This window comes from Bradysia coprophila, unplaced genomic scaffold (assembly GCF_014529535.1).
Source record: "Bradysia coprophila strain Holo2 unplaced genomic scaffold, BU_Bcop_v1 contig_358, whole genome shotgun sequence".
Taxonomy (NCBI): Eukaryota; Metazoa; Arthropoda; class Insecta; order Diptera; family Sciaridae; genus Bradysia; species Bradysia coprophila.
Window position 1 is genome coordinate 4,249,603 of NW_023503616.1, and position 13,060 is coordinate 4,262,662.

Here is a 13,060-nt window from a genome sequence, read left to right on the forward strand (position 1 = left end):
AAAACAGATCATTTGTGTCAAACTATCCACCGGTGCGGTTGTTGTTGAAGAAAATGTTACTATTCCGACAGTGTCGAAATCTAAAATATTAAAAATTTAAAGGATTCAACGTGATAGAAACCAATATTTTCCAAAATGCCGAAAGAACAGTTTCGAGAGGCTGATGTCAACAAGAAAATGTTTGTTTTTGCTCTTCTAAACCCTACACCGCAACTTAAAAATTAAAATATTTTTCTCCCTAAAGTTCCCATGTCCAATTTGGGATGGCGTGTCCTGAAGAAATTCAGCAAGAGGCGCACATTCGAGTGGTCTCTAAGAACCTGTATGCTCAGGGTCGTGAACCGGTGTTGTACGGCGTTTTGGACAGACGAATGGTAGACTAAACTTTCTTATTAAGTGTAATGTTATTGTTGCAACGATTTTTTTCAGGGTGTAAGTCAAAAAGATACTCAGTGCACCACTTGCAATCAAGGACTAAATGAGTGTGTTGGCCATTTTGGCTATTTGGATCTTGCACTGCCTGTATTCCATGTTGGTCATTTCCGTGCGACTATACAAATTCTTCAATCAATTTGCAAGGTAATCTGCTATAAATGTACATATACAATTCAGTTCAATTTACCTCTATTTCTTGTAACTAGACATGTGCCCGAGTGATGTTAAAAGAGCCGGATAAAAAAACGTTTGCCAAGCGATTACTCAATCCGGACTTGTCGTATTTGGCCAAAAAGTCAATTCATTCGCAGATCCTTGTTAAGGCGAAAAAGAACCTGAAATGTCCATATTGTGGCGCTGTCAATGGTCCGGTCAAAAAGTCAGCCGGATTAATGAAAATTCTTCACGAACCGTTTCGTGGCAAAAAATCTACCGATCCGATCTTGACGAGAGCATTAGAAGAGCTTTCCGTAGCTACCGATAACAATCGTGAGCTCAATCAACTGATTGCACCGTCAGCGCTTGTTCAAGAGCTAAATCCGCTACAGGTTTTGGATCTGTTCAATGCTATACAAAAATGTGATATCCCACTGCTTGGCATGACTTCTGAAAATGCCAGTCCATCGAATTTGATAGTGACTCGTGTATTTGTGCCACCGGTTTGCATACGGCCATCGGTTGTCTCCGAAGTGAAAGCTGGCACAACGGAAGACGATTTGACAATGAAACAGAGTGAAATTTTGCTCATTAACGATGTGATTGGTAAACATATGAGTACTGGCGGAAAAATGGAATTGATTCAAGAGGACTGGGATTTTCTACAGTTACACGTGGCTTTGTATTTCAACAGTGAAGTGTCCGGAGTGCCACTGGCTATGATTGTAAGTTTTGTTGATTTGCTGATGTTTTTCTTTGTTTCCTAAAAATCATTTTCGAATCTAGCCGAAGAAACCATCCAGAGGAATAGTACAGCGATTGAAGGGCAAACAGGGACGATTTCGTGGTAACTTATCGGGCAAGCGTGTGGATTTCTCTGGTAGAACTGTTATATCACCAGACCCGAATCTGATGATTCATCAAGTCGGAGTGCCTGAAAGAGTTGCTAGAATTTTAACGTATCCGGAACGAGTAAATCCTGCCAACCTTCAGGTAACTAAAGCCACCGTTTCAGTTACAACATTTTCTAAATTTTCTTTTGATTTACCAGAAAATGAAACAACTGGTCCGAAATGGTATAGAAAAACATCCGGGAGCTAACTATGTTCAGCAAAAGGGTAGTGCATTCAAGAAATACCTTGCTTATGGCAATCGAGATAAAGTTGCCCAAGACTTGAAGTGCGGCGATATCGTTGAAAGACATGTAAGTGTGGAGCGTTAAATGATCCTCTTCCATGCGCATCATAATTTCTTTTCCCTTTAGATGATCGACGGTGATATTGTACTGTTCAATCGACAGCCCAGTCTCCACAAAATGAGTATCATGTGCCATCAAGCTAAAATACAGTCACAACGAACGTTTCGTTTCAACGAATGCGCTTGCACCCCGTATAACGCTGATTTCGATGGCGACGAAATGAATTTACATTTACCGCAGACCGAAGAAGCGAGAGCAGAAGCTTTAATTTTGATGGGGAACAAGTCGAATTTGGTTACACCAAAGAATGGAGAAATTTTGATTGCAGCCACACAGGATTTCATCACAGGCGGTTATTTGTTAACACAGAAAGATGAGTTTTTGACGAAAGAACAGGCGATGCAATTAGCTGCGTGTTTATTGGCTGGACCGGACTCTAATATGGATATTGATTTACCCATACCAGCAATTCTGAAGCCGAGAAGATTATGGACTGGTAAACAGATATTTGGTCTCATTCTCCGGCCTAATAAGTTTAGTAACGTCCTAGCGAATTTAGAAACTAAGGGAAAAAATTACACGAGCAACGGAGACCTGTGTGTGAAAGATTCATGTGAGTAATTCAGATGGAAAGATTTCGGGAATTTCTAATCTGATTGATCTGATCCATAGATGTGGTCATACGAAATTCTGAAATAATGTGCGGATCGATGGACAAAAACACAATGGGTTCGGGTACTAAGAAAAACATCTTTTACGTGCTGCTACGCGATTTCGGTGAAAACGAGGCCACTAAGGCAATGTGGCGTTTGGCAAGGGTAATATTTTGGCTTTTGGTAGTATGAATTTTCTTAAACTAAAAATCTACGCAGATGGCTTCCCACTTCATGATGAATCGAGGATTTTCGTTTGGCATTGGTGATGTGACACCGAGCCGTCGTCTGTTGGAAGAGAAAGAAAATTTGCTATGCACGGGCTACGAAAAGTGCAACGCGTTCATTATGGAAATGAAGAAAGGTACACTTCAATGTCAGCCGGGTTGTACGCCAGAACAAACTTTGGAAGCGGTACTTTTACGAGAATTATCAAGTATTCGAGAGTCTGCTGCAAAGGCATGTTTTCGAGAGTTACATCCGACGAATAGCGCGGTAATTTATTTGATTTTCTTATTCACCCACGGCACTGAATAACCAATTCTACCTCGAACTAGCTTATAATGGCACAATCTGGCTCGAAAGGATCAAACATTAATATTTCCCAAATGATTGCCTGTGTCGGGCAGCAGGCCATTAATGGAAAACGAGTACCAAATGGCTTTGAGGATCGTGCTCTTCCCCATTTCGAGAAATTTTGTAAGGCCCTCCAACTCCTTTGTTTCGACCAAAATTGCAACTAATTTTATTTCAGCTAAGATCCCTGCTGCTCGAGGATTCGTTCAAAATAGTTTCTATTCTGGGCTGACGCCAACCGAATTCTTCTTCCACACAATGGCTGGGCGTGAAGGCTTGGTCGACACAGCCGTCAAAACAGCAGAGACTGGTTATTTGCAACGTCGTTTAGTTAAATGCTTAGAAGATTTGGTTGTGCACTATGACGGATCTGTTCGAAATGCAATCGGTGAAATTGTCGAATTTACGTACGGTGGCGATGGACTTGACCCAGTTTTTATGGAAATAAAAGACAAACCGGTCGATATGCCTCGGCAGTTGCTTCATCAACGAGCCAAAAAGTCATATCGGAATCAGAGAGCATTACGCGGCGATGAAGTTGTCACTGTTGCGGAAAAAATTTTGTCCAGTGATACTTTCCTCGATTCTCGGGCAGACTTCCGAAAAGAAAGTCTTGAATTTCTACGAAAATTTGGAGAAAAACTGATGCGGATTCAAAGGAAATTCAAGAAAGGGCTTAAAGTTTATCAGGAAGTTGAACGCATCACGGAAGGCCAGATAAAAGACTTCTTAGAAACGGTACAATCGAGGAGATGTTGTTTGTCCAGTTCGGGCTCATTTTCTTGTGTTTAATTTCAGACCCGAATCAAATACAATCGTGCAGTCACTGAACCTGGAACTGCCGTGGGTGCTTTAGCTGCTCAAAGTATTGGTGAGCCGGGAACGCAAATGACATTGAAAACGTTTCACTTCGCTGGCGTTGCATCGATGAACATTACACAGGGTGTACCACGTATTGTTGAAATTATCAATGCGTCGAAATCAATTTCAACTCCCATTATAACGGCTGAAATTGAGATTAAAACTAGCATGGAGTTCGCTCGTAAAGTGAAAGCCAGAATTGAAAAGACAACGCTGGGCGAGGTTTGTTTCTCAATCATCGAGGGGTTAGAACAAGTCATAACCAAACGAATATTTTCAGATCTCTTCATTCATCGAAGAAGTTTATAAATCCGATGACTGTTTCTTGTTGATAAAATTAGATTTGGATCGGATCCGTGTGCTGGGTTTAGAGATCAATGGTGAAACCATTCATTATTCGTGAGTAGAGGATTTAGTTCGACCTCGACCTACCAGACCCTCAATTTAACCAAAAATCACTTAATTTTACAGCATTTGCACGTCGAAGCTTCGCTTAAAGCCGAACAATGTGATGGTTGTCGGTCCATCTCTCATTCTAATTCGACCGGATGCTGTCAAGCATGGCAATGCGTTGAATAGCGAACTGCAGCGCTTGATCAACCTAATACCGAACGTTGTAGTCGCCGGTATTCCTAATGTATCACGAGCTGTGATTGCTATTGACGACACAGTTTTTCCGAACGAATTTAAACTTTGTGTGGAAGGTTCCGGATTGGGACGTGTTATAGCCACATACGGTGTAATTGGTACGAAGACCAAGAGCAATAATATTTGGGAAGTGTTTCAAACGCTTGGAATTGAAGCAGCCCGTACGACAATTATGAATGAAATAACAAGTGTTATGGAAGGTCACGGTATGACCGTCGATCATCGACATATTATGTTATTGGCCAGTCAAATGACAAGTCGTGGAGAAGTATTGGGCATTACGAGACATGGTCTGGCTAAAATGAGAGAATCTGTTTTCAATTTGGCTTCGGTGAGTCGAACGATGAATTTCGGTTGAGCGGCAATTTTTTACATTTTCTCGATTTTAGTTCGAAAAAACTGCCGATCACCTCTTCGATGCTGCGTATTACGGTCAAACGGATTCCATCGATGGAGTGTCCGAACGAATTATTTTAGGCATGCCTGCTGCAATCGGAACTGGATTATTCAAATTGATTCACAAACATGATAACGTTGTTTTAGAGCCGAAGAGTCAACCAATTTTTAGTCTGGAATTTTAATGATGAATTAAACGATAAAGATTCATTTTGTAATCGTATTTGTATTGTTTGGAATGTTTCAATCAACCAACCAGAGTCAATCTCCCATAAATATCTATATTCAGAGTTCCCACGACTTAGGAAGGCTCCTAAAATTAGGAATTTTAGGAAATTTTAACGGTAATTTTAGGAGAATTTTAGGAGATTTTGCAAGTAATTTTAGGAGTATTTTAGGAGATTTGATAAAGGTTTTATAAGTAATTTCCGGAGGAATTTTTGCAGCCTCAAGATCTTTCTGTTTCTCATACACTTCGTAAAATAATAAAAGTGTTTCAGAAAATTAATATGTTCAATTAGGGGTGTGCGATGGATATAGGATCGAGACAGGCATAGTCCACAAAAAATTGTTATCATCCCTAGATGTCAAAAACTCGATTTTCTCAATTGAGCCATTTTGCCTCAATTTTAGACCAAACAAACACTCACGAAACAAACATTTCTCACATGATTTTCAAAAACTTTTTTGTTCTGGATAGCCTACAACATTCGTAAGAATTTAAGCCCACTTGAGCAAAGATCGAATTATTTTCTTGATATAATTTCCGAATTTTCAAGTTTAAAATCCACTCAATTTTTCATAGTCGGCAAACTTTGATGACTCACCAAAAATACCTTCTCGACAAACTTCGCCTGGATTTAATTTTTTCTTGTAGCACTGGACTCCAATTAGTAGAACAAGACTAATGCAGCTAACAAAGATCTCAAAGAAGGTTTTTGGTAGAAGTCGAAGTAGGTGGAAGACCGAAAACTAAAAAATTTAGCTTCTGTGATTTGTCTCAAGTTGTAAATGAATTTTTAAAATTTACGCCAGTCTCGATCCTTTCTCCATCGTACACCCCTAATTGACAAAAAGTTTTTTTTTTATCAAAGCATCATTTTCCTTATGTAGTTCAATAATTGAAACTTTTATGGTTTACACTTTTTTGACGCCAGTTAAGACCAGCAACTTGGTATTTATCAGTCACATCTACTAACAAGCTGAGATCCTCGAGAATATATTTGTTTTCGCTAAATCCACGTTCAGGATCGCTGTTTGCATGACTCAAAGCAAGGACTGTTTTCAAATTCATTGCAGCGTAATTTAAAAAATAACTTGTTTTTCAGTTTTATTAAAAAAATTCTTTGATAGTGTGGGCTATTTTTAGGAATTTTAGGAGTTTTAGAAGATTTTAGGAGATTTTAGGAGGATTTGGTCCATTTTAGGAATTTTATGAATTTTAGGAGGAGTGGGAACTCTGTAAATTTGTTGTTGTTAGAGTCAGAAATTTCGGATATCTAAACTATGAAAATTTAGAGACTGTGCCACTTTCAAGAAATTCAAACGAGGGAGCTGATCAAAATTTTCTTATGCTCTGCATTTTACTCCGTTACACACGATATAAAATGGTAAGTTCGCTCTTATGGTCCATAATACTATATTATGGACCTCTGTCCAACATGTTTATTTTGACGATGTGGAAGTTATGTACGAGGCCGAAGGCGTACATAATCAAATCGTCGAAATAAACATCTTCGACAGAGGTGCATACGCTATTTTATCTGCCGAGGAAAGATATATCGAGATGATAAACAAATTTGCCCTAGAGAGAGATAAGTGCGAGATTATCGTTCTAGACAGATAAAATGAATTAATTAACATTATAAGTGCATCAAAATTATAAGTGCTCCGTGGTAATCTTTGATAACTGTTGCAGACGACAGGCACAGTATATCACCCAAAACTATTAAATTTCTGACCGACAAGATCTGGATAATATGGTGATTTATACAGTAAAATGAATGTTTAAAAAAATTGAAGTACAGGATTTGAAATCAAACGATTAAAAATACTTTGATCTATGGAAGTAATAGACCCGATAATAATACAGTTCATATACTTGCCGTCTGTAACAGGTTAATACGAAGCAATGCACTTCAAGCATGAGTGGTACTCTAAATAGAGTACTGAAACGAGACAAACAAATTTTTGCACTGTAAAAAATCTAGAAAAACCTTTCATACAAAATAGTACTCCATTTGGCAGTTGTCACTTTTGCTTGAAGTTTGTTGTACGAAGTCAATGCTCCCTCAATGATAGATCATTCGATATCTTTTATTACATTATATAATTGAAGCGTGAGCGCTTACCTTAGCGCTTTTCAAACAAACACCACCTTCAAAACTTTGAAAACAAATACAAGATCGAAGATCCATGTATTGGTTGCAAAACTGCAGTGCAACATTCTCAAATGGCGCAAATTTATAGCAGATTTCTACTAAACTTTGCTTAGAAAAAGAGGTTCATTTATGCAGTGAAAAAGTGGAATGCTTGGAACTAATAGAACAAATAGAACCCAAGACAAAGTAAAAAATTAGTACCACAGCACTGCTCCTAGTATGAACGCTGACTTGACAAGTATCAAATTTGGAGGCTTAGTGCTGTGTTCGTATACATTATTCTATCGTTTCGTATCAATAAGCTCCGCATTACAAAAAATGGACATGGTGTAAACGTACCATTACTGTTGTTGAAGACTTCAATGTCATAGGTTCTTGTTCATATGTCTTATTTTCATCTAAAAGATTATTTTCTTTTGGTGACGTTGAGTGTCACGTCTAAGCGGCTTGCGATTTATACAATTTTTAGCCCATTAACTCAATAAAAAATCTTTTAAAAAAATTCATCAAATTAAAAACGTAAGTGTTGGCTCAGAATAAATTGATGAGACCTCATTGGTTAAATAATACAGAGGAAAATACGATGGAAACGATAACGTTTTGAGGTTACCTTTCTTCCATTCGGTGCAAAATAAATACCATAAATACTTAACACAGACTTTCGTTTGTTTGTTCAAAGAATTGATAATTGATTTCAAAGTGAGAATTCATTGTCAGTATAAATATTCCAAAAAAATACAGAGCGAGTTAATGATGCAAGAATTATAGTTTTATGTGTAACTGAGAGTCATATCATTCATCTGGCATTCATTTCTGTTTCGCTGTTGCAGTAAGTTGTTATCGTTCCGAAAGCAAAGTTAATTGAAATTATGGTTGTTGACGAAACTAAGCCCGCTGAGGACAGTTCAGTGGAAAACCAATCAAAGAAAGCGGCTAAGAAATTGGCTAAAGATGCTGCCAAGGCTGCCAAGGTATACTATTTCAAATGAAGCCACAATTTGTTTACCTTTCTGAATCATCATTATGTAATTTAAGAAAGCTGAATATAAGGCCGCTTCTGCTCCGGCCGCAGAACCAGCTGACGATTCGAAAGACTATTCCGAGGGAAAGTATGGCGTTTCGAAAATGATTCAGTCGGAAAATACGTTCTTGGAACGGAATTTTGTTAAGGTCAGCGAACTCTCGCAACACATTGACAAGGAACCAGTGTGGGTACGTGGACGTGTTCACACATCGCGATCCAAAGGCAAGCAATGTTTTCTGGTTTTACGTCAGCAAAGTAGTACTGTGCAGTGTTTAATCAACGTGAATGATGTTGTGTCCAAGCAAATGGTGAAATTTTCCGGAAAGTGAGTATCGGTTTTCTGCCTACCAGCACCTAATGTGATAATGTGTCGAAGCAACAGAGGTGAAAGTATTAATTGTTGAAATTCCAGCATCTCAAAGGAAAGCATCATCGACATTTATGTCCGACCGGTAACCGTAGCTGCCAAGATCGAATTTTGTACAGAGCAGAATTTGGAACTGATTATTTTGGAAATATTTCTGGTATCAGCTGCCAAACCCCAACTGCCATTACAAATTGAAGATGCTTCGCGACCGGAACATAACGATGTAAGTCGGATGTTTTTTGTCAGTTGGCTGTTAAATACTTAAGAAATACTTTCGAAGGATGCTGAAGCGCTTCGAATTCGAGTCAATCAGGATACAAGGCTGGACAACAGAGTCCTCGATCTGAGAACTCCGGCCAATCAAGCAATCTTTCGAATTGAGGCTGGTGTGTGCAAATTGTTTCGTGATATCTTAACGGAAAGAGGCTTTGTAGAGATTCATACACCAAAAATCATATCTGCTGCCAGTGAGGGTGGAGCGAATGTATTTACAGTCAGTTACTTCAAAGGTAACTGCATTCTGAATGCGTAACTTTCAACGTTCTGATTTACGTTTTTGAAATTTTAGACTCTGCATACCTTGCTCAATCGCCACAATTGTAAGTGAATTGTCGTCCGTGTCAAATCAAGCCTTTGACCTAATTATTCTTTCGAATCGGCAGGTACAAACAAATGGCCATTGCGGCTGATTTCGATAAAGTGTTCACTGTTGGAGCGGTGTTCCGTGCTGAGGATTCAAATACCCATCGCCATTTAACGGAATTCGTTGGCTTGGATTTGGAAATGGCATTTAAATACCACTACCACGAAGTGTTGAACACCATCGGCGATACTTTTACCCAAATGTTTAAGGGACTTCGTGATCAGTGAGTTTCAAATTAGCTTCAGAAACGACAAGCGTACTATCTCTAAATGTGGCACATTGTTTAAAGTACTGCCTAGGTTTTGATATAAAATCTATTACTTCACGACCTCATCAGTTGTGTTTTGGTTGTCGTTAGCTTCACGTTTTGTTGTCATTTTTGCAGATACGCTAGAGAAATAGCCGCTGTTGGCCAGCAATATAACGTGGAACCGTTTAAGTTCTTGGAACCGCCGCTGAAACTCGAATATTCGCAAGGTGTTGCCATGTTGCGTGAAGCAGGAATTGAAATGAACGACGATGAAGATTTGTCCACACCCAATGAGAAGCTACTCGGAAGATTGGTTAAGGCTAAATATGACACCGATTTCTATATTTTGGACAAGTTCCCATTGGCCGTTCGACCATTCTACACTATGCCAGACCCAAGCAATCAGGTAAAGGAAAACACTTTTCCAAAGTCTTCCGTCTGGTCACGATTTATGTTGAATTTTACAGAAATGGTCCAATTCGTACGATATGTTCATGCGGGGCGAAGAAATTTTATCTGGTGCGCAGCGTATTCATGATGCTGATTATTTGATCGAACGAGCCAAACATCATGCCATTGGTAAGATGTCGAGTGAACATGAGTGAATCATGCACAGACATTTCAACTATACCTTTTCAATTAGATCTCAGCAAAATCGCTGCATACATCGAAGCTTTTCGATTCGGTTGTCCTCCTCACGCTGGCGGTGGTATTGGCATGGAACGAGTGGTTATGCTATACTTGGGACTTGATAATATCCGGAAGACATCCATGTTTCCTCGTGATCCGAAGCGTATCACTCCGTAAATGTTCTTCTTTTTACCAAATGATTATATTCAAATGTGTTTTTGATTTGTGCTCCTCTAGCGGTTTCATCCATAGATTTTTTTTACTTACATTTTTCTAATTACATCGCATTACATGTTGTGTAGTTGATGATTTTCAATAAAAAATAATCTGAAATTTTAGCCATTTCGTTTATTGTAACTCTACGGGTTACAGTTTCCTTCCAAACTTAAAATTTTTCAAAATTAGTGTAAAATCAATCTGCAGACATATATAGTTAGAGACGAACATTCCTGATTGATTAATTCGTGATCATACGCAAAAGAAGCATTTGAAACTTTTCTTTTTCTTCGCTACATCGGCATAAACGTTTTGACTTGTTTTTCCATTTGTATTGTTCCTATTAGATTTCTTGTCCTCCTATAATAAAGAAAAGAATTCTCACTAGAGCAATCCATCCCATTCAACGGGGACACCATCTGTTAGTTACTTACTTCAACTAGTTCACCAATTTTCAATTGCTTCAACAACTTTTTCGCATCCCCCGAATGTCCAAAATCATCGAATCCTTTAGTTGCATCTCGTCCAGCCCATTCAGTTATTAATTCGCCACCACCTGGGTGCTTTATGGTAACAATGTAAAAAGAATCAGTTACAAATATTCCCAACCTGCCTGAATATCTTGTATTTGACCTTACATCGTCTAAGTAATTGGTCACATCGTACACTGAATCTTTGATTATAATCCAACAAGGCTTTCCATCTAAACCATCGTTAACAGCCACATCCGTCAATTTATATCGATCAAAATCTACTTTCTCCGGCATTTCTTTAATATTTTATTAATTCTGTACACAATGCGGCTTGTCCACGATTGCATTCACGTACTGGCAACGTCTAACGTCTGAATTAATATTTATTAAATCATTCGACGATGAGCGATTTTTTATTTCGATTAAAATTTTGATAAAAATCGTCTGTACACTAATAATGTTTAACAAAATACTTAACATAAGTGATCCGTATCGGTACGACAATACATTGTAGTTGTAGACTACAATTTGTAGTATTTCCTTCATTATATTATAAACGTACGTGTGCTGAGCTTGAGCACGAGTAATTTGTTTGATAATGGATTTTGAGATAATATCAAGTAGTGCAAGCAACGCAAATCACTTTTGCCTCGTTGCCAGTATTTGATTCGAGAAATTTTCGATGCTTATAGCCTTTTGGTTAATGATAATCGTCTATAAATGAGCCTAAGTTGAAATCAGTGATACTTAACTCGACTACCCCAGAGAACACCATGTCCGGAGCGTTAGCGGAGGACTTGACGCAGTCTAACTTCCAAAAAAAGAACGAAGAAATTTTTTTGAGACGCGGCAACTATATATAGGCGAGAATTTAAGTTTCTTTCCTTTGGCCTGTATCACCACAAATCCTATTCTATCTTATTCGCGCTTCAAATACGAGCAAAACGAGCTATCACTCGACTATGTAACTTTAAAAATGCCGGAGATACATCGTTTTGAAGTTGGTCATTTTGATAGAAAATGCACCAAATTAACGTTTTCCAAACAATCAAAATCTTTCAACTTACTCTGTATGTTTCTATCTGTCTATCTGTCTATCTATCGACGGTCGATCTCGGAAACTAGTCAGCCAATCTCCATGAAATTTTGCAGGAACCTCAGGGTGGGCATAAAAATGAAAATGTGATACGCCATTACCCCAGGAAAAACCAGAATTTTGTTTTATTGGCCTCGAAGTGGTTTCTGAGTGTGGTTTTCGAGGGTCGGGAACGTGTTTTCGGCTGTAGCTTAGCTGTATTGAAACCTACAGAGGCGTGCGACCCATCAAATGAAAGGTATTCGTAACACGATTCGAACAAAAAACGAAGTAAAAAATCGGGGCAGATTCGTTTGAGCTAGAGTGATTAGAGTGACCAAATTTTGAGCTACTCGAGCGTAGGATGAAAGGACTAATATTTTTTTGGGTTATGAAAGATAGAGAGTTACTTTCTTCGGCAAAGTCTCAGAGTTTTACGAGTAGAACAGAGGGGCATATGTGAAAAATGTCGAAAATTGGAAATGGGTGGGTCAATTATGTTTTTAGAGGTATTTCTTGAATGGTGGCAGATAGAGAGTTACTTTCTTCGGCAAAGTCTCAGAGTTTTACGAGTAGAAAAGAAGGGCATTTGTGAAAAATGTCGAAAGTTGGAAATGGGTGGGTCAATTGGGGTTTTAGAGATATTTCTTTCGAATTTCGTCAAATTTTCGATTTTCGTCAAATTTTCGAATTTCGTCAAATTTTCGATTTGCGTCAAATTTTCGATTTGCGTGAAATTTTCGATTTTAGTCAAATTTTCGATTTTCGTCAAATTTTTGATTTTCGTCAAATTTTTGATTTTCGTCAAATTTTCGATTTTCGTCAAATTTTCGAATTTCGTCAAATTTCCGAATTTCTGTTATAAACTGTTATAAAAAGCAGTGTTCTAAAACTTCTAAAACGACTGATATCCCAACAAAAATCTCTTCGAGAAAAGTGTGACGCAGTCTTTGAAGTACAATTTCTAAAATGAATGATATCGCTAGAGTTGACGCTTTCAGCTTCGTTACGCAAAAATTAAATTTTACACCCAATTTTAGTTCAAACAAGCTGACTTAGTTTTTCTCATCATCTGCCA

The 13,060-nt window shown here is 38.3% G+C and overlaps 3 protein-coding genes across 3 annotated transcripts; 2 read left to right on the top strand and 1 right to left on the bottom strand.

Moving 5' to 3' along the window:
• The first annotated feature begins 15 nt into the window (after positions 1 to 15).
• On the top strand, positions 16 to 5,141 carry LOC119081326 (DNA-directed RNA polymerase III subunit RPC1). Its single transcript, XM_037190114.1, has 15 exons — positions 16 to 179; positions 245 to 374; positions 430 to 579; positions 642 to 1,316; positions 1,378 to 1,584; positions 1,643 to 1,795; positions 1,856 to 2,402; positions 2,462 to 2,607; positions 2,662 to 2,937; positions 3,000 to 3,141; positions 3,197 to 3,756; positions 3,817 to 4,101; positions 4,160 to 4,278; positions 4,351 to 4,858; positions 4,917 to 5,141. The coding sequence occupies exons 1-15, from the start codon at positions 136 to 138 to the stop codon at positions 5,106 to 5,108; spliced, it is 4,134 nt and encodes a 1,377-aa protein (XP_037046009.1). The 5' UTR covers positions 16 to 135; the 3' UTR covers positions 5,109 to 5,141.
• A 2,531-nt stretch (positions 5,142 to 7,672) lies between these two features.
• Positions 7,673 to 10,556, top strand: LOC119081327 (aspartate--tRNA ligase, cytoplasmic). The gene is made up of 10 exons (XM_037190115.1): positions 7,673 to 7,823; positions 8,135 to 8,275; positions 8,340 to 8,653; positions 8,741 to 8,918; positions 8,976 to 9,204; positions 9,264 to 9,294; positions 9,358 to 9,561; positions 9,724 to 9,994; positions 10,056 to 10,167; positions 10,232 to 10,556. The coding sequence occupies exons 2-10, from the start codon at positions 8,174 to 8,176 to the stop codon at positions 10,393 to 10,395; spliced, it is 1,605 nt and encodes a 534-aa protein (XP_037046010.1). The 5' UTR covers positions 7,673 to 7,823; positions 8,135 to 8,173; the 3' UTR covers positions 10,396 to 10,556.
• A 62-nt stretch (positions 10,557 to 10,618) lies between these two features.
• On the bottom strand, positions 10,619 to 11,273 carry LOC119081332 (cytochrome b5). Its single transcript, XM_037190122.1, has 3 exons — positions 11,073 to 11,273; positions 10,869 to 10,997; positions 10,619 to 10,794 (listed from the first exon to the last, which is right to left on the bottom strand). The coding sequence occupies exons 1-3, from the start codon at positions 11,199 to 11,201 to the stop codon at positions 10,687 to 10,689; spliced, it is 366 nt and encodes a 121-aa protein (XP_037046017.1). The 5' UTR covers positions 11,202 to 11,273; the 3' UTR covers positions 10,619 to 10,686.
• Positions 11,274 to 13,060: the final 1,787 nt, after the last annotated feature.

Bases quoted from the DNA above. Each gene is read 5' to 3' on its own strand.
- LOC119081327 (XM_037190115.1), top strand. From the start codon at position 8,174: ATGGTTGTTGACGAAACTAAGCCCGCTGAGGACAGTTCAGTGGAAAAC. The intron at 8,276-8,339 runs GTATACTATTTC...ATGTAATTTAAG, and splicing joins ATGCTGCCAAGGCTGCCAAG to AAAGCTGAATATAAGGCCGC. The intron at 9,295-9,357 runs GTAAGTGAATTG...TCGAATCGGCAG, and splicing joins CTTGCTCAATCGCCACAATT to GTACAAACAAATGGCCATTG.
- LOC119081326 (XM_037190114.1), top strand. From the start codon at position 136: ATGCCGAAAGAACAGTTTCGAGAGGCTGATGTCAACAAGAAAAT. The intron at 2,403-2,461 runs GTGAGTAATTCA...TCTGATCCATAG, and splicing joins CCTGTGTGTGAAAGATTCAT to ATGTGGTCATACGAAATTCT. The intron at 3,757-3,816 runs GTACAATCGAGG...GTTTAATTTCAG, and splicing joins TAAAAGACTTCTTAGAAACG to ACCCGAATCAAATACAATCG.
- LOC119081332 (XM_037190122.1), bottom strand. From the start codon at position 11,201: ATGCCGGAGAAAGTAGATTTTGATCGATATAAATTGACGGATGTGGCT. The intron at 10,998-11,072 runs GTAAGGTCAAAT...GTTACCATAAAG, and splicing joins TGACCAATTACTTAGACGAT to CACCCAGGTGGTGGCGAATT. The intron at 10,795-10,868 runs GTAAGTAACTAA...TCTTTATTATAG, and splicing joins AAATTGGTGAACTAGTTGAA to GAGGACAAGAAATCTAATAG.